The 19,067-nt window shown below is 46.2% G+C and overlaps 1 protein-coding gene across 3 annotated transcripts in view; it reads left to right on the top strand.

The window, feature by feature from the left end:
- Positions 1-12: 12 nt before the first annotated feature.
- The window catches only part of NLN (neurolysin), a 99,461-nt gene continuing 80,406 nt past the window's right edge, over positions 13-19,067 (top strand). For 2 of the 3 annotated variants that reach the window (XM_080681406.1, XM_080681405.1), the window contains exon 1: positions 13-235. In XM_080681406.1, coding sequence (XP_080537532.1) covers positions 195-235 — 41 coding nt within the window. In that variant the 5' untranslated portion in view covers positions 13-194. The remainder of the gene's footprint in view (positions 236-19,067) is intronic. The other variant, XM_080681407.1, reaches the window with a different exon arrangement.

Genomic DNA, 19,067 nt, shown 5'->3' with positions numbered 1-19,067 from the left:
GGGGCTGAAGCGGGCGCCGGCGTGGGGCTGTCGCACGTGGGAGGGTTCGGGCCGGACCTGCCGCTTCCTCAGCCGCCTCCGCCGCCGTTTTCTCCTCGGCTAGGCCGCCTCCCGGCTCCCCGGCGCCCCGCCTCTCCCACCCCAAACCAAACCGGAGGACGACGCGCCCGCCGCCGCCGCCTCTCGGCGCTCCCATGATCGCCCAGTGCCTTTCAGCTGTGCGAGGCCTCCACAGGTACCTCCAGTGCGCGTGGTAACCTTGACCGTGGGCAGGGCGGGGTCTTGCGCCCTGGCCCTGAGCGCGCCCGGCCCAGCGTTTTCCGACCACACCCCTCCGACGCTCCTGGGACCCTCCCTTCCCGCGACCCGCTCGGTCTACCCTGGGGACACCTGGCACAAGGAGGTGAGGGCCACCTTTCCTTCCTCCGCTCCCTCGGGAGGCCATCCATTCCCCTTTGTTTGGAACTGCCTCAGCTGCAGTCCGCAAGGCTGGCCCCACATGAGTGCAGTAAGATGGTCCGGATGAGAAAACCATTCGACTTTCGCCCCCACCCAGAACTGCAGACCCGTCTTTACAAGTGCCGCAGCTGTAGACTAGGAAGAGCAATTTTCATTTGCCCCCCATACACACTTAGCATGCAAATCATGTAACGTCCACACAAGATGAAACAGCTGTGGTTTGGCTGATTTCCGTCCACGCTAATACCCTTTTCATTTACCTCTTCCCCCCTAAAACATTCGGCCTCTTGCCGGGGCAAATTGACTTGGCTCCAAATGGAGGAAATTATTGCTTGGACACGGTTCGGGACAGCCTCAAGCTGCTGTTTTGGATTGCTTCCTAGCTCCCTAACCCCACCCCTCTGCAACAGACCAGTAGCAAAATGGTAAGAGAATGAAATTCTTTGCACGGATGCGCTGGATGGAGTGGTTTTCAGAAACAATGTCCTACCCCCTCCATTCCCACATCTATCCTTGAACTGTAAGTCTGAATGAAGGTCCAACAGAAAAAAGGAAATTTGTGTTTCTTACTTGATACTTCTAAAACGCCTTGGAACATATCAGTATTTAAGGTTTTTAACCGTTTTCTATTGTACATTGCCACTCATCTGTGTGTTGCTTAGTCCTGAGGGTTAGGGTGCATCTGGGGACAATAATAATTTAAAAGATGATTTTGACCATATTTCAGGCTGTCCTTTTAGTCTGCAGGCTGCAAGTGGTATAGCTGGCAAATAAAGCTATACCAACAGATGAAGATCTTCACATAATGCAGTGTGAGAAGAGAAAATAAATTTCATGTAAGACCGTGGTTTTCAAACTTTTTAGTCTCAAAACTCCTTTACCTCTCAAAAATTACTCAGGACCTAAGAGCTTTTTATGTGAGTTGTGTCTTTCCATTTTTACCATATGAGAAATGAAAACTGGGAGATTTTTCAAGTATTTATTAGTTTATTTAAAAAACAAACTCATACATGGATAAATAACATTATTAATAAAAGTAATTATTTTCCAAAACTCCTCCAAAAAATCAGTGAGAAGAGTGGCATTGTGGGGTTATTATTTCTTGTGGGGTTTTTCAACAGCTTTTAAAAATTGTTGTAAAATAGGCATAACATAAATTTTACCATTTTAGCCCTGGCCAGTGTTGTCCAGTGGTTGGAGCATCAGCCTGGGGCACATACCTGGGTTGCAGGTTCCAACCCTGTGCAGGAGGCATCCAGTTGATGTGTGTCTCTCACGTAGATGTTTCTTTCTCTCTCTCTTTCACTATCTCTTTCCACTCTCCCTCCCTCCCTTCCACTCACTAAAAATCATTGGAAAAAATATCTTTGGGTGAGGATTAACAACAACATTTTTTTTTTTACCATTTTAATCATTTTTTAATGCACAATTTAGTGGCATTAAGTACATTCACATTGTTTTGTAATCATTACCATTATGTTTTTCCTGAGCTGTTTCAGTATCCCAAACTGAAACTATATCCATTAAACAGTAATTTCTCATTATCCCCGCTCCCATTTCCCGGTAACCACTGTGTTTTTTGTCTATGAATTTGACTGTTTTGGGTACCTCTTATAATATTTGTTTATGTGTGACTGACTTAATTCACTTAGCATAATGTTTTTAAGGTTCATCCCTATTTTAGCATGCATCAGAATTTCCTTCCTTTTTAACACTGAATAATATTCCACGTTATGGACAATCGACATTTTGTTTGTCCATTCATCTGTCCATGGACATTTGGGTTGTTACCCCCTTTTGGCCATTTTGAATAATGCTGCTATGATCATTGGTATGTGCATATCTGTTTGAGTCTGTTTTCAATCCCTTGGGATCTATACCTAGAAGTAGAATTACTGGATCATATGATAATTCTATGTTTAATATTTTGAGGAGCCACAATACTGTTTTCCATCGCATCTGTATCTTTTCACATTCCCATTGGCAATGCACAAGGATTCTGATTTCTCTATATCTTCACCAACATTTGTGGGGGTTTTAAGTGTATGTGTTTTGTTGGTTTGTTTTTTATAAGAACCATCCTAGGAGTGGTGTTCTTTTGCACTTTGGCCAAAAAAAATGTGTGACTTAATAGAGAATAGCTGGATTCTTACATCTGCTTCTGCATTTAATCTGTTGCACTGTTTATTTTGGCTTAAGAAGATGAAGAAAATCCCACCTTTCACTCATGTGTAGTTGGAAAAAATAATATTTTAACAGCTCTTTTAGATAATCAAAGTTTGACAAGTGGTGGTTTTTTTAAAGGTTAGTTGCAATGTGGAATATGAAACTCAATGTACTTCTATTACTCTGTTAACATTAAAATCCATGGGTCTGTCTTATATTTTGAATGGATCTTATACTCATGCATGATTTTATAATATTATACATGCTCATTTGGAAAATAGTGGCTCATTGCGTTAAACAGATCTTCCTAATTTTGACACATTTCATTGTACAGTATCAATCATATTCCTTTTAATGTCATTATCCATCTCATCATAAGTCTTAAGTATTAGGAAGCTGGCAGGCTCACAGTGGCAGATAGCAATTTTTCAAAATTTTCATTTGAAAGCTGAAATTTTATCATTGGTAACATACTGTCAGTTGTCCTTTAAGTGACAGGTTTTTTAAATAACAGATTTTCTGAATAACCATAGTTTGTCCATCAGTCCTTTTTTTTTTCAAATACAGACAGTGTTTTAGGGGAAAAAGCAGCTATTTCGGCTCATGATTCAATCAGTTGCACAAGTGCTTTTGTGGGGTCTTTTTTTGTTTTGTTTTGTTTTTTAATAAATCTTTATTCAGATTATTACAATTGTTTCTCCTTTTTCCCCCCATAGCTCCCCTCCACCCGGTTCCCACCCCACCATCTGCCCTTACCTCCCCCCGACTGTCCTCATCCATAGGTGTATGATTTTTGTCCAGTCTCTTCATGAACCCCCCATACCCCTTTCCCCCGGAGAATTATCAGTCCACTCCCTTTCTATGCCCCTGATTCTATTATATTCACCAGATTATTCTGTTCCTCAGGTTTTTAATTCACTTGATTTTTATTTTTTTTTTATTTATTTTTTTTTTTTATTTTTTTTTTTTTTAAATAAATCTTTATTCAGATTATTACAATTATTTCTCCTTTTTTCCCCCATAGCTCCCCTCCAGCCATTTCCCACCCCACCTTCTGCCCTTATCTACCCCCCACTGTCCTCATCCATAGGTGTATGATTTTTGTCCAGTCTCTTCATGAACCCCCCCATACCCCTTTCCCCCTGAGAATTATCAGTCCACTCCCCTTCTATGCCCCCGATTCTACTGTATTCACCAGATTATTCTGTTCCTCAGGTTTTTAATTCACTTGATTTTTAGGTTCACTTGTTGATAGATATGTATTTGTTGTTCACAATTTTTATCTTTCCTTTTTTCTTCTTCCTCTTCTTTAAGAATACCTTTCAGCATTTCATGTAATACTGGTTTGGTGGTGATGAACTCCTTTAGCTTTTTCTTGTCTGTGAAACTCTTTATCTGCCCTTCAATTCTGAATGATAGCTTTGCTGGGTAGAGTAATCTTGGTTGTAGGTTCTTGCTATTCATCACATTGAAAATTTCTTGCCACTCCCGTCTGGCCTGCATAGTTTCTGTTGAAAAGTCAGCTGACAGTCGTATGGGTGCTCCCTTGTAGGTAACTAACTGTTTTTCTCTTGCTGCTTTTAATATTCTCTCTTTGTCTTTTGCTCTTGGCATTTTAATTATGATGTGTCTTGGTGTAGTCCTCTTTGGATTCCTTTTGTTTGGGGTTCTGTGGGCTTCCTGGACTTGTAAGTCCATTTCTTTCACCAGGTGGGGGAAGTTTTCGGTCATTATTTCTTCAAATAGGTTTTCAGTATTTTGCTCTCTCTCTTCTTCTGGCACCCCCATAATTCTGATGTTGGTACGCTTGAAGTTGTCCCAGAGTCTTCTTACATTATCTTCAACTTTTTGGATTTTTTTTTTTGCTTTTTGCTTTTTCGGTTGAGTGTTTTTTGCTTCTTTGTATTTCAATTCTTTGACTTGATTTTTGTGTTCTTCTTGTCTGTTTTTGGGTCTCTGTATAATATTTTTTATTTCAGTCAGTGTATGTTTAATTTCTAGTTGGTCCTTTTTCATCTCTTCGAGGGTCTCGTTATATTTATCGGCCTTTTCTAGGATATTCTTAAAAAGCCTTATAACCGTGGTTTTGAATTCTATATCCAGTCGTTTGTTTTCCTCCATTTCTTTCGTTTGTGATCTGATTCTTAGACGCCGCATTTTCACTGCTTCCCTGAGTTGGTAGATTTGTGTGCTAGGTTTCCAATTTGGCCCAGTGGGTCTGCCTCCCCAGTTAACCTGAGGTGGACACTCTTGGTTCACACCTTTGTGGACTGTGTGTACAGCCTTGTTGTAATTAAGTCTTTATTGTTGTTGGTATCACTGGGAAGAATTGACCTCCAGGCCAGTTGGCTGTAAGGATCAGCTGTGTCTATGCTGGGAGAAGTCCGGTGCTGGAGACAGCCTTATAGGATTAGACTTGCCAAATTGCAATAGCCTCTGTGCTCAGCTTGGATGGGGTGGAGTCTCAGTCTTGGCTTCCCATCAGCCTTGCCCTTGCTAGCACGTGTGTGCCTTCAGTCCTCTGCCTTCCCTGCTCCTGATTCTCCGCCCGAGAGTCCAGACTCCCCCCACAAGAGCGTGGGTCTCCGGGGGCTCGCCTGGAACTGGGGTTCACTGCAGTCAGAACTGGGGCTCACTTCAGTCAGAACTGGTGTTCAGTGCCGTCAGAAGCCTCTGACTCCCTTCTGTTAGGGAAAGCCTGTGGCAGCCCCCGCAGCCTTTGTGCGCACTGGCGCGTGCGGACTTTCAGTCTTCCGCCTTCCCCGGCTCCCGAGTCTCCGCCCGAGAGTCCAGACTCCCCCCACAAGAGCGTGGGTCCCCGGGGGCTCGCCTGGAACTGGGGTTCCTGCAGTCAGAACTGGGGCTCACTTCAGTCAGAACTGGGGTTTTGTGCCGTCAGGAGCCTCTCACTCCCTTCCGCTAGGGAAAGCCTGCGGCAGCCCCCGCAGCCTTTGTGCGCACTGGCGCGAGCGGACTTTCAGTCTTCCGCCTTCCCCGGCTCCCGAGTCTCCGCCCGAGAGTCCAGACTCCCCCCACAAGAGCGTGGGTCCCCGGGGGCTCGCCTGGAACTGGGGTTCACTGCAGTCAGAACTGGGGTTCAATGCGGTCGGGGGCTCCCTTCCCCCTTCCGCCAGAGAAAGCCAGCCAGGCACTCCGCCGCCCTTCCTCTCTGCGCGCACAAAGACCCTTTGCCGTACCTCCAATTCTCTGTGAGCTTTTCTCCTTCCTTCTAGTTGTAGAATTTTCACTCAGTCAGCTTTCCTGCGGTTCTGGATGGTGTCCGTTCTGTCTTTTAGTTGTAGTTTTGAAATTGTTGTGCGAGGCAGCAGTTTAGGTGTTTACCTATGCCGCCATCTTGGTTTCTCTCTCACTTGATTTTTAGATTCACTTGTTGGTAGATATGTATTTGTTGTTCATATTTTTTATCTTTACTTTTTTCTTCTTCCTCTTCTTTAAGAATACCTTTCAGCATTTCATATAATACTGGTTTGGTGGTGATGAACTCCTTTAGCTTTTTCTTATCTGTGAAGCTCTTTATCTGACCTTCAATTCTGAATGATAGCTTTGCTGGGTAGAGTAATCTTGGTTGTAGGTTCTTGCTATTCATCACATTGAAAATTTCTTGCCACTCCCGTCTGGCCTGCATAGTTTCTGTTGAGAAATCAGCTGACAACCGTATGGGTGCTCCCTTGTAGGTAATTAACTGTTTTTCTCTTGCTGCTTTTAATATTCTCTCTTTGTCTTTTGCTCTTGGCATTTTAATTATGATGTGTCTTGGTGTGGTCCTCTTTGGATTCCTTTTGTTTGGGGTTCTGTGGGCTTCCTGGACTTGTAAGTCTATTTCTTTCACCAGGTGGGGGAAGTTTTCGGTCATTATTTCTTCAAATAGGTTTTCAGTATCTTGCTCTCTCTCTTCTTCTGGCACCCCCATAATTCTGATGTTGGTATGCTTGAAGTTGTCCCAGTCTTCTTACACTATCTTCAACTTTTGGGATTTTTTTTTTTGCTTTTTGCTTTTTCGGTTGAGTGTTTTTTGCTTCTTTGTATTTCAATTCTTTGACTTGATTCTTGTGTTCCTCTAGTCTGTTTTTGGGTCTCTGTATAATATTTTTTATTTCAGTCAGTGTATGTTTAATTTCTAGTTGGTCCTTTTTCATATCTTCGAGGGTCTCGTTATATTTATCGGCCTTTTCTAGGATATTCTTGAAAAGCCTTATAACCGTGGTTTTGAATTCTATATCCAATCGTTTGTTTTCCTCCATTTCTTTCGTTTGTGATCTGTTTCTTTGACGCCGCATTTTCACTGCTTCCCTGAGTTGGTAGGGTAAATTTGTGTGCTAGGTTTCCTATATGGCCCAGTGGGTCGGCCTCCCCAGTTAACCTGAGGTGGACACTCTTGGTGCACTCCTTTGTGGACTGTGTGTACAGCCTTGTTGTAATGAAGTCTTGATTGTTGTTGGTATCACTGGGAGGAATTTACCTCCAGGCCAGTTGGCTGTAAGGATCAGCTGTGTCTGTGCTGGGAGAAGTTCAGTGCTGGAGACAGCCTTATAGGATTAGACTTGCCAAATTGCAAAAGCCTCTGTGCTCGGCTTGGATGGGGTGGAGTCTCAGGGCGGAGCAGACAGTCTTGGCTTCCCGTCAGCCTTGCCCTTGTGCGCACGCGCAGACCTCTGCCTTCCCCGGCTCCCGAGTCTCCGCCCGAGAGTCCAGACTCCCCCCACAAGAGCGTGGGTCCCCAGGGGCTCGCCTGGAACCGGGGTTCAGTGCAGTCAGAACTGGGGCCCAGTGCGTTCAGGAGCCTCCGACTCCCTTACATTAGGGAAAGCCTGTGGCAACCTCCACAGCCTTTGTGCACACTGGCACGCCGCGCCTTCAGACTTCTGCCTTCCCAGCTCCCGAGTCTCCGCCAGAGAGTCCAGACTCCCCCCGTAAGAGCGTGGGTCCCCAGGGGCTCGCCCGGAACTGGGGTTCAGTGCAGTCAGAACTGGGGTTCAGTGCAGTCGGGGGCTTCCTTCCCCCTTCCGCCAGAGAAAGTCAGCCAGGCTCTCACCGCCCTTCCTCTCTGCGCGCACAAAGACCCTTTGCCGTACCTCCAATTCTCTGTGAGCTTTTCTCTTTCCTTCTAGTTGTAGAATTTTCACTCAGTCAGCTTTCCTGCGGTTCTGGATGGTGTCCGTTCTGTCTTTTAGTTGTAGTTTTGAAATTGTTGTGCGAGGCAGCAGTTTAGGTGTTTACCTATGCCGCCATCTTGGTTTCCCTCTCTGTTTGTTTGTTTTTTGACTTAAGCTACAGAAATTTATTTTCTCACGGTTCTGGGCACTGAAAGTCTGAGGTCAAGATGTCAGCAGGGTTGGTTCCCTGAGGCCTCGCTCCTTGGCTTGCAGGTGGCTGTCCTCTCTCTATGTCCTCAGAGGGTCTTCCCTTGCTTTTGATTTCTAAATTCTTTGGACACCATTCTGTTCAAGAATGCAGAAGTGCTTTGTTTATGCTTTGCCACACATACATGTTCAGTGGATGAGCTTTAGTAAAATTAATACTTTTTAACTGTTTCATCAACGACATCTAAAGTGAAATTGACATTATTTTTGCATAAGGGAGTGTCAGTGAAGAATACAACTGTTAGGGTAGTTTGGTGCCACTGCCTTGATTTGTTCTAAGGTGCCAACAGTTTTCAACATCAGTGCCAATGTCAACCAAGTGAAAAAAGTAAATGCTGTGTTAGTATTCTTACGGAATACTTTTAACCTCAAGGACCCTTCCCCACGCCTCCACCCCCAAGGATTGCAGACCACATTTAGAACTACTGATATGTGTTATTCAGATACTTTGTTTATGCATGGAAGAAAGTAAATATATGAAAAGCCACCCAGTTATTACCTTGTTAGAAGTTGGCAGTCTACCATAAATATATCAACTATTTTGTTACTTAAAGACATACACTGAGTGGCCAGATTATTATGATCTCTGAACGCATAATAATCTGGCCACTCAGTGTATATCCTATATAATAAAAGGCTAATATGCAAATTGTCCCCTCAACCAGGAGTTTGACCAGCAGGCAGGCCGGCCAACCGCCCATGTCCCCTCCCCCTGGCCAGGCTGGCCGGACCCCACCCATGCACGAATTCATGCACCGGACTATATATATATATATATATATATATATATATATATATATATATATATTGAGTGGCCAGATTATTATTCATTCAGAGATCATAATAATCTGGCCACTCAGTGTATATTGCATTAATTTACATATACAGGACTGGTAGTCATTAACCTAGGGCACTTGTGAGTGACTGAATCACAGAATCACCTTGTTTCCCAATCTGTGTCCTCCAAAAGGAGTCAGTGCTCAACAACATGGAAAGCTCTCTTTGTTCTCTTGATACATTTTTCCTGTTTCCTGACACTTGGGAGTTCACTTTAGTGTTATAAAAGTAAGTAGGTGTTTTTGCTTAACTGACTTATGATTTCTCTTGGGTTTTCCTATTGGCAGGTATGCTATATCCCCTTCCCAAAGCCAGCTTAGCAGCCAGGATCATTGATGGGGATATTAAGCCAGTTTCTTGGGAATAAGTGAACCGGGAATCTGGAGATCAGAGGGGTTGCTATACAACTCATCTTGTGACCTTAAGTAAAGGTCACTCTCTGGCATCTCCCTCGAGTTCCTTATTTTATAAAATGAAAAGGACTAAACTAAATTATATGTAAGATTTCTTTCAACTCTTGTTGCCATAGCAATTAAACCAAGAGAATTTCACCTCCTACCTCAGCCAGATTGCACAGCATGTGAGCCAGGAAAAAAAATCTAATGTATATTATAGAGTGAGGGATTGATGGAATGGTAAAAAAATAAAAAATGAGAAAGATGATGCAACCGTTTTTAAGCCTAATTATAGCTATAATAGCCCTAGTTTCCTCTCTCAATTGAAAAAAGAAACTTTGGTTTCTAAAATTTCAGTAATGTATATTCAGTTACAGAAAAGTTAGAAAATATTGACAAACAAAAGAAAATACACACCATCCACCTATCCAGAAGAACCAGTTAACAGCTTCCAAGGTCTTTTCTACATGGAGACATACTTTTTTTACAAATATGAGATTATACCATACTTATAATTTTTATGTAATATTATAACTTTATTTAATATAAACAGCCACAATGCAGTCCATTTATGGGTGTAAGATCATTTAATTAATCCCTACTATTAAGTATTTCCAACTTCATGTGGTGAGTTATAGTCCTTAAATAAACATTCTGCTATTAAGTCTTTTTCCACGTCCTTACTTCCTTAGTCTAAGTCAGTGGTCGGCAAACTGCGGCTCGCGAGCCACATGCGGCTCTTTGGCCCCTTGAGTGTGGCTCTTCCACAAAATACCACGGCCTGGGCGAGTCTATTTTGAAGAAGTGGCGTTAGAAGAAGTTTAAGTTTAAAAAATTTGGGTCTCAAAAGAAATTTCAATCATTGTACTGTTGATATGTGGCTCTGTTGACTAACGAGTTTGCCGACCATTGGTCTAAGTTATTAGCAGTGGAGTTTGTACATCAAAGGGCACCCATGTCTTTCTGGCCTTTGGCACTCGAGAGCCAGGCACATGTGTCGGTAGTCGGTTGGCCAGTCGTGGGTCCACAGGGTCAGACATTGGGGCCACATAGATACTTTTAAATATGTTTATTGAATGGATGGATGAAAAGATGTCACTGGTGATAATAACTGAAAATTCAGCATTTGCTACAGATATTTAAAGAGGATAGGCCCAGCCCTAGTCTGGTTGGCTCTGGATAGAGCATAGGCCTGCGGACTGAAGGGTCATGGTTTCAATCCCTAGTCTAGGTTGGGGCACGTGCAGGTGGCAACTGATCGATGTGTCTCTCTCATATTGATGTTTATCTCTCTCTCTCTCTGTCTCCCCCCCCCTTCCAGTCTTTCTAAAAATCAACGGAAAAAATATCCTCAGGTGAGGATTAACCAAAAAATAAGTATAGAGGATAGGCCTAGATTTGGCATTTTGATATTGACAGTGAGAGATATAATTTTCAGTAGAAAGTATTTCAAACTATATGAAATAGCTTGTTGTTTCTTTATACAAAAATAAAAAGTTACCAAGAATACTTACATACATAGTAAATGCAGAAGTATCTCTCTATCTATATATATAAACTAGAGGCCTGGTGCACGAAATTCGTACATGGGGGGAGGGTGTCCCTCAGCCCAGCCTGTACCCTCTCCAATCTGGGACCCCTAGAGGGATCCCGGTGGGATCGGGCCTAAACGGGCAGTCGGACATCCCTCTCACAATCCAGGATTGCTGGCTTCCAACCGTTTGCCTGCCTGCCTGCCTGCCTGATTGCCCCTAACCACTTCTGCCTGCCAGCCTGATCACCCCCTAACCACTCCCCTGCCAGCCTGATTGCCCCTAACTGCCCTCACTTGCCGGCCCAGTCACCCCTAACTGCCCTCCCCTGCTGGCCTGGTTCCCCCCAACTGCCCTCCCCTGCAGTCCTGATCACCCACAACTGCCCTCCCCTATCGGCCATCTTGTGGTGGCCATCTTGTGTCCACATGGCAGTGGCCATCTTTGACCACATGGGGGCGGCCATCTTGTGTGTTGGAGTGATGGTCAATTAGCATATTACTCTTTTATTAGATAGGAAGGCTAAGTGACTGACGGACTGACTGGCCGGCTGGTACATATGATGCTCACTGGCAATTTAAAAATAAATGTTGACTTGCTCATGCGTGATACATGTAAAGCTCTAGCTCAGGGGTGGGCAAACTTTTTGACTCGAGGGCCACAATGGGTTCTTAAACTGGACTGGAGGGCCGGAACAAAAGCATGGATGGAGTGTTTGTGTGAACTAATATAAATTCAAAGTAAAGGAGCGGAGGGGAGAGCAAGAGAACCCTCCGCTCTTTCGGCTCCGCGGGCCGGATAGAACAGCCGAACAGGCCAGATCCGGCCCGCGGGCCGTAGTTTGCCCACGGCTGCTCTAGCTGGTGCCAATCGCACGCATGTTTTAATTTTATAATGCTACTAGAGTCCCAGTGGATGAAATTCATGCACTCAGGGGGCGGGAGGTCACTCAGCCCGGCCTGCGCCCTCTTGTAGTTCGGGAGTCCTCAGGGGATGTCCGACTGATGGCTTAGGGGAGCGGGCCTAAGCCAGCAGTTGAACAATCTTAGCGCTGCTGTGAAGGCAGGAGAGGCTCTCACCACTGCCGCTGTGCTCACCAGCCATGAGCCTGGCTTCTGACTGAGCAGTGCTCACCCTGTGGGAGCACACTGACCACCAGGGGGCAACTCCTGCATTGAGTGCCTGCCCCCTGGTGGTCAATGAGCATCGTAGTGACTGGTCGTTCCACTGTCAGGCTGAAACTGGCTCTCCAACATCCCCCAAGGAGTCCTGGATTGTGAGAAGGCGCAGGCCAGGCTGAGGGACCCCACCGGTGCACGATTGGGGCCGGGTAGGGACCGTGGAAGGGCCCCAGGGTGTCTCTGGCCCGTCTCGCTCAGTCCCAATCGGCCGGACCCCAGCAGCAAGCTAACCTACTGGTCGGAGCATCTGCCCCCTAGTGGTCAGTGCATGTCATAGCGACTGGTCGACTAGTCAGCTGTCTGCCCCCTGGTGGTCAGTGCACATCATAGCGAGCAGTTGAGCGGTCTTAGCATATCATTAGCATATTACGCTTTGATTGGTTGAACGGCCAACCGAACGACTGGACACTTAGCATATTAGGCTTTTATTATATAGGACTAGTGGCCCCGTGCATGAAATTAATGCACAGGGGGAGAGGGGTCCCTCAGCCTGGCCTGCACCCTCTCCAATCTGGGATCCCACTTGCAATCCAGAACCACTGGCTCCTAAGCACTCACCTGCCTGCCTGCCTGATGGCCCTAACTGCTCTCCCCTCCTTGTCTGATCCCCCTAACTGCCTATCTGCTCTCCCCTCCTTGTCTGATCCCCCTAACTGCCTATGTGCTCTCCCTTCCTCTCCACGCCTTCAGACCCCGGCGCAGGAGTGCTGCGAGCTCTCTGCCGAGGCCCCGCCCCAGTCCTGACGCCCCGCTCCGGGCCAGGCTGTGCCGCGGGCCTGCGTGCACCTCCGCCGGGGGGGCTGCCCCCAGTGGCAGCCTCATGGCCCAGTGGTGCAAGTCCCCACCCTCGTCCCTGCCCAGCAGCTCCTGCCTGCACATGCATCGGGAGGGGCCTTTGCCTCCGAGGGAGCGTGATGTTAGCGCTGGGCAGGCCTGCACACGCCTGCACTGGGGGCGGAAGTCCCCACCCACCAGCTCCTGCCTGTTGACCAGTTGTGACTGAGACACTGTTAGGACCATTAGCACATTATCTCTTTATATATATAGATAGATAGTATATATATAATTTTGACATGTAATTTTTTGCAGTAATCTTTCTTCTAATTAATTTCCTTTCAATGTGCATGAATCCATGTGCTGGGCCACTAGTACTTCATAGGGGCTTTTTCTTATCTGACTTTCTTAAAAGGCCAAGCCAGTACAGCCTAGTAAGGGTGATAAGGCACGTACGTACATAAATAATTAGAATACAAGGTAGCAGGTGATAAGTACCATAGAGAGTAACAGAGAAATTGATATGGGAGTTCAGAGAAAGGAGAGCTTACCAGGATTAAAGGGAGGGACAAGGTCATAATTGGTCCTTGAAGGGTGGTAGGATTTGGACATGTGAAGATCAGGGGAGGGTGTTCTCTCCCCCCTCAGACTGTTTACCAGAATTTATAAATAGCCACACTGAGTAAGTTGACTGTCCAAAGCAAACATGCTAAAAACTAATGAAATGACTTTAAGAAATAGAATGTGCTACATTATAAATGTATATAATGTTATATGTGGATTATATCTCAGTAAAGCTAGAAAAATACAAGTCTCAGAATATGGAGATTTACACACACACACAAGAAGGGAGGGAGGGAGGGAGGGAGGGAGGGAGGGAGGGGGGGAGGGAGGGGGGGAGGGGGGAGGGAGGGAGGGAGGGAGATGTGCAAACCACATAGCATTGGAGGTAGACCTGGTTTCAAATGCTTGTGTAATCTCATTAAGCCTCAGTTTCTTCATCCCTAAAACAGATAACATTAGCTACCTCTTATAATTTTTATAAGGATTGTAGGAACTAATAATGTATGTGAAAACATCTAGTACAGTGCTTGATACCAAATAGGTAAATAGTAACTTATAACGTCTTACCTTCCATTCAAGGTAGGAAAGAAGTAGTCTTAGGGACTTGGATAATAAGGACTGACTATAAGTGGATATTGAAAGTCACAAATGCTTTCTTGGTGACTTGGGGGATGATATAAATGACCTACTGATAAAATATTCAGGTGACTCAATGTATTAAGTATGAAGTCCTGGATTAAAGCTGAGCAGATCACCACTGTGAGAGCAGGATGACATAAGAACAGCACTTGGGACCTTGAATTGTTTGCAGACTCAGTGTGAATTCGCATATTGTGGCTGCCAAAGAACAAAACAGTTAAGAGTCGCTAATCAGATGGCACTTGAACTCTTGGGTGTCAGTTGCCCAATCCAGTGGATACTTTCCAGTCCTGACTTGACTGTGTCTCCATGTAACCTTTACACTCTTGGCCACACAGCCTTGCTTGACTTTCAGAGAAACAAATTCCGAGTTTTCCTTTACTCCGAGCATTCCTCAAATTTCTTTTATGCTTCCTTTCCTGACATCTGACCCTCAAATGCTGGTTTTTCTCAAAGTTCTGTTCTCAATGTGTGCAGAGCTCTTGTCTGTCTCCTTTCCTTGAGCCTACATATGTGCCGAGTCTCTCCCATACAACCCCTTCCCTCAATCCAGTCAGTGGGTAGACTTCTTTCCCTACGTTTCCAGACTCTCCCGCTATTCGTATCTACAAATCTCCTTAGATGTTCCATTCTGTTCTAAGTTACATGTTTGAAGACATCTGTCTCTGTCTCTCACTAGTCTTCAGGTTCATATATCCAGTTGTCAAATTGCCACACTTCCACACCCTGGCATATCTCACAGGCACTCAAAAATCAATGTCTAGCCCTAACTGGTTTGGCTCAGCGGATAGAGCATCGGCCTGTGGACTGAAGGGTCCCAGGTTCGATTCCGGTCAAGGGCATGTACCTTGGTTGCAGGCATATCCCCAGTGGGGGGTGTCCAGGAGGCAGCTGGTCAATGTTTCTTTCTCATTGATGTTTCTAACTCTCTATCCCTCTCCCTTCCTCTCTGTGAAAAATCAATAAAATATGTTTAAAAAAAAAAATCAATGTCTAAACTTATCTACCAATATTTCCCCAAACCTGATCTTGTTTTTGCATTTTCTATTGTCCACTGGAAAATTTTCTGTGTTTCACCATCTGCCATCTACCACATTCTGCCAATTTTACCTCCTGAGCATTTCTTGAATCCATTGTTTTCTCTCCTACTCTTACTTTTAATTCCCATTGTTCATTTGGATTAATGCAGCCTCCTAACTGGTCTCCTTTGCCTCTTAAACTCAATCTTTCACACTTCCCACAGCTACCAGCATGCCTAGCTAAAATGCAAATCTCACCCACTCACTTGGAGCTTCCCACTGCCCACAATACAAAGTTTAAGCTCTCTAGTATGGTAAACAAACCATGGAATCTTGCTTATCAACCTCTCCATCCTCATCTCTCTCTAATTCTAACTTCTAACTCCAAATTGGTTGTAATTCCGGGAGGACGCTGTGACATTGATTGGAAATGGCCTTTGCTAGTTCTGTCCACTATCCCAGGCTTGCTCTTATGCTTCTCCATACACTCCACCCCATCCTTTCTTGGATAATTTCTATTCATGCCTCATCTCCAAGAAGCTTTCTCTGAGAATCAGTCTAGATGACCTCCAGTTCTGAAATTCTATTATTCTATTCCATTGTCTTATCCTGTCTAATAAAAGAGTAATATGCAAATTAACCATCACTCTGCCACACCCACAAGCCATGCCCACCAGCCAATCAGGAGCGAATATGCAAATAAACCCAACCAAGATGGCTACGGCCACAGAGAGCAGGAGGAAGGCTTGGGTTTCCCCGGCAATGGAGGAAGCCAAGCTTTCCGCCTGCCCTTGCCGTCCTAGGCCTCCACTCAAGGCTACAAAGTTTCAATGATAGAAGATAGATAAACCCAAACAGAAATGGCGGCAGCCACGGAGCTGGAAAGAGCAGGAGGCTAGGGTTGCCCACGGCGATGGAGGAAGCCAAGCTTTCCGCACACCCTGGCTGGCCCAGGCCTCCGCTTAAGGCTACAAAGTTTCAATTATAGAAGATACATAAATCCCAATGGAAATGGCTGCCGCCACGGAGCAAGCAGAATTCTTGGCTCCGCTCCAGGCTACAAAGTTTCAATTGTAGAAGATAAATAAACCCCAGATACCAGGGCCTCCGCTTGGGTCGCCAGGGGGCATGGCTGGCCTGCAAACCACCACAGGCCCCTCGCCCAGGGCCACCCCACGCCCCAAGGGAACCCCCACCCTGATCCGGGACACCCTTCAGGGCAAACCAGCTGGCCCCCACCAGTGCACCAGGCCTCTATCCTATCTAATGGAAGAGTAATATGCAGATTGACCATCACTCCAACACACAAAATGGCTGCCCCCATGTGGTCAAAGATCCTGCCCCCATGTGGACACAAGATGGCCACCACAAGATGGCCAGCAGGGCAGGGCAGTTGGGAGGGACCAGGCCTGCAGGGGAGGGAAGTTAGGGGTGACCAGGCCTGCAGGGGAGGGCAGTTGGGAGGGACCCAGGCCTGCAGGGGAGAGCAGTTAGGGGTGACCAGGCCGGCAGGGGAGGGGCAGTTAGGGGTGACCAGGCCTGCAGGGGAGGGCAGTTAGGGGGTGACCAGGCCTGCAGGGGAGGACAGTTAGGGGTGACCAGGCCGGCATGGGAGGGCAGTTAGGGGGGACCAGGCCTGCAGGGGAGGGCAGTTAGGGGGGGACCAGGCCTTCAGCGGGAGGGCAGTTAGGGGTTGTCCAGAGCCTGCAGGGGAGGGCAGTTAGGGGGGACCAGGCCTGCAGGGGAGGGCAGTAAGGGGAAAACAGGCTGGCAGGGGAGCAGTTAGGCATCAATCAGGCTGGCAGGGGAGTGGTTAGGGGGTGATCAGGCTGTCAGGCAGAAGTGGTTAGGGGCAATCAGGAAGGCAGGCAGGTGAGCAGTTGGGAGCCAGCAGGTCCTGGATTGTGAGAGGGATGTCCGACTGCCCGTTTAGGCCCAATCCCGGTGGGGTCCCAGATTGGAGAGGGTGCAGGCTGGGCTGAGGGACACCCCCCCTCCCCAGTGCACAAATTTTGTGCACTGGGCCTCTAGTACCAAATAATAGGACATTTTTTAGGTTGAAAGAGGCAGCTTGGATAAATAGTTAAGATTTCAGACTCTGGATAAGATTGCCTGGTTCACATCCCAGATCTGTACTTAATTAGCAGCGTGACTTTGGAATGATTGACTCAACCTTCCTCTACCTCGGTTTCTTCTATATATAGAGAGGATTAAATGAGATAATACATAGTCAACACTTAGCACAGCACCTGGACATAATAAGCAATTTATAAGAAAGTAAATGACCTGTATTATATTCAAGTAGGTGCTTTCCTTTATTTTCAACGTGACTTCCAATCTAAAGGATCTAAAAAAAAAATTGGTAGTTAATCATCTTTCATCATTGTTAGGAAATTTTTTAAAAAACCTGCTTTTTTTTTATTGGTGAGGAAACTCTTCTATACTTTAAAACAGGGGTGGGGAACCCTTTCTCTGCCAAGGACCATATGGATGTTCATACCATCCATCTGTGGGCCATCCAAAATTATCAACTTAAAAATTAACCTGCTATATTGGGTCAAACATTTAATTAACTTACCCCTAATCCCTTGCAAGGCCAGACCAAATGATTTTGCGGCCTTATACAACCCTCGGGCTAGACGTTCCCCACCCCTGCTTTAAAGAGTAGCCTCTTAATATATAGACAAACAATTGAAATCATTATCATCTTGAGGTAAAAATTGCTAAGAATGAATATGTACTACAGAAATACAAGTCATGCATTATTTTCCCTTTCTCACATGGTGTGTTGGATTACTTATTTCCCCACATAAGTAAATGGCAAGTGGCTCCTAAGGATTATTGTGGCAGAGCAACAGGAGAATCGGGACATGGCACAGATCAACACAACCACATGGGGCCATGCCCTCTGATTATGTCTCCCTGTCTCTCAACAGGGACAGGAAAGAATAAAGGAAAAGTTGCAGGCACTGATGCGGGGTTAGGTTAATAGCTGTGGACAGCTGGAGGAAAGTGGCAGAATTGCCCAAAGTGATTGGTGTGACTGGTGGTGTGGATATGGTATTGACAGCCTTGACTCTGGAGCAAGACTGCCTGGGTTACTAGCCATTTCCAGCTGTGTGATCTTGGGTACGTTCTTTAGTCTCCCAGCTCAGTTCATCCTCCCTAAAAATCTCTATTATAAAAACCCCGTGGCCGCGATGCCGTCACGCCATAACAACCAAATGCCAAAAGGCACCAGTTGAACTCATGATTTCTTCATGGGAACAAGTAAGTGTTGCTCTGTTCAATTCTCATCTTGCAACACAAGGTCAATTTAAGTGCTCCTGAGAAGGAAAGGTTAGGGCAGGAAACTGTTATCTCTGTCCACAACTGTCTTCAAGGTGGGCGCAGCTGCGTGCGCAGATAGGGCGGGGACTTGACAGCTGAGTCCTGCAGCGCCGCAGAGTCTGGGTCTCCTGCGATTTCGGCAGTGGGCCTCTAGAGGGGATAATAATAGAGTCTATGTCACAGTGGTGTTGGAAGGATTAAATGAGCCAGTATATGCAACGCACTTAGAACAGTGCCTGTTACAGAAATGGTTGCCATTGTTATTATTATTGACTAGTGGCCTGGTGCAACGAAAATCGTGCACATTAAAAGGGGATTAATTAGAGGAAATAATTTAATATTGCTATTTGCCCTTTCTCTATAATAGAAGTGTCAGAGATGAAAGAAAATTAGTAAAATGTATATGAAAACCTTCCTCCTGTCACAGTCTGGGGCACACCACGGGACCCAGAGTCAAGTCCCCGCCCACCCACATGCACCTCAAAATCGTGTGAGACCCAGACCCGGCTGGCCCCCTGCCCCCCTTCATTGGGATAGATCCAGACCTGGCTCATCCCACCCTTGTTAAGCCCTGCCAGGCAGGGAACGTAGCCTCAGGTCCCCTGGCCTGGCGCCAGGATGGGGGGTGTGCCTTGAGGTCCCCCGTCAAGCCCCGCCAGGTGTGGGACATGGCCTGAGATCCCCTGTCAAGCCCCGCTGGGTGGGGGCATGGCCTGAGGTCCCCCATCAAGCCCCGCCAGGCGTGCGGGCAGTGCACAGCCTCAGGTTTCCCCCGGCCTGGCACCGGGAG

This window comes from Plecotus auritus (assembly GCF_963455305.1).
Source record: "Plecotus auritus genome assembly, chromosome: 7".
In the NCBI taxonomy this organism is placed as follows: Eukaryota; Metazoa; Chordata; class Mammalia; order Chiroptera; family Vespertilionidae; genus Plecotus; species Plecotus auritus.
Note: the sequence above shows the minus strand (reverse complement) of the source record. Positions and strands in the feature narration are given on the sequence as shown.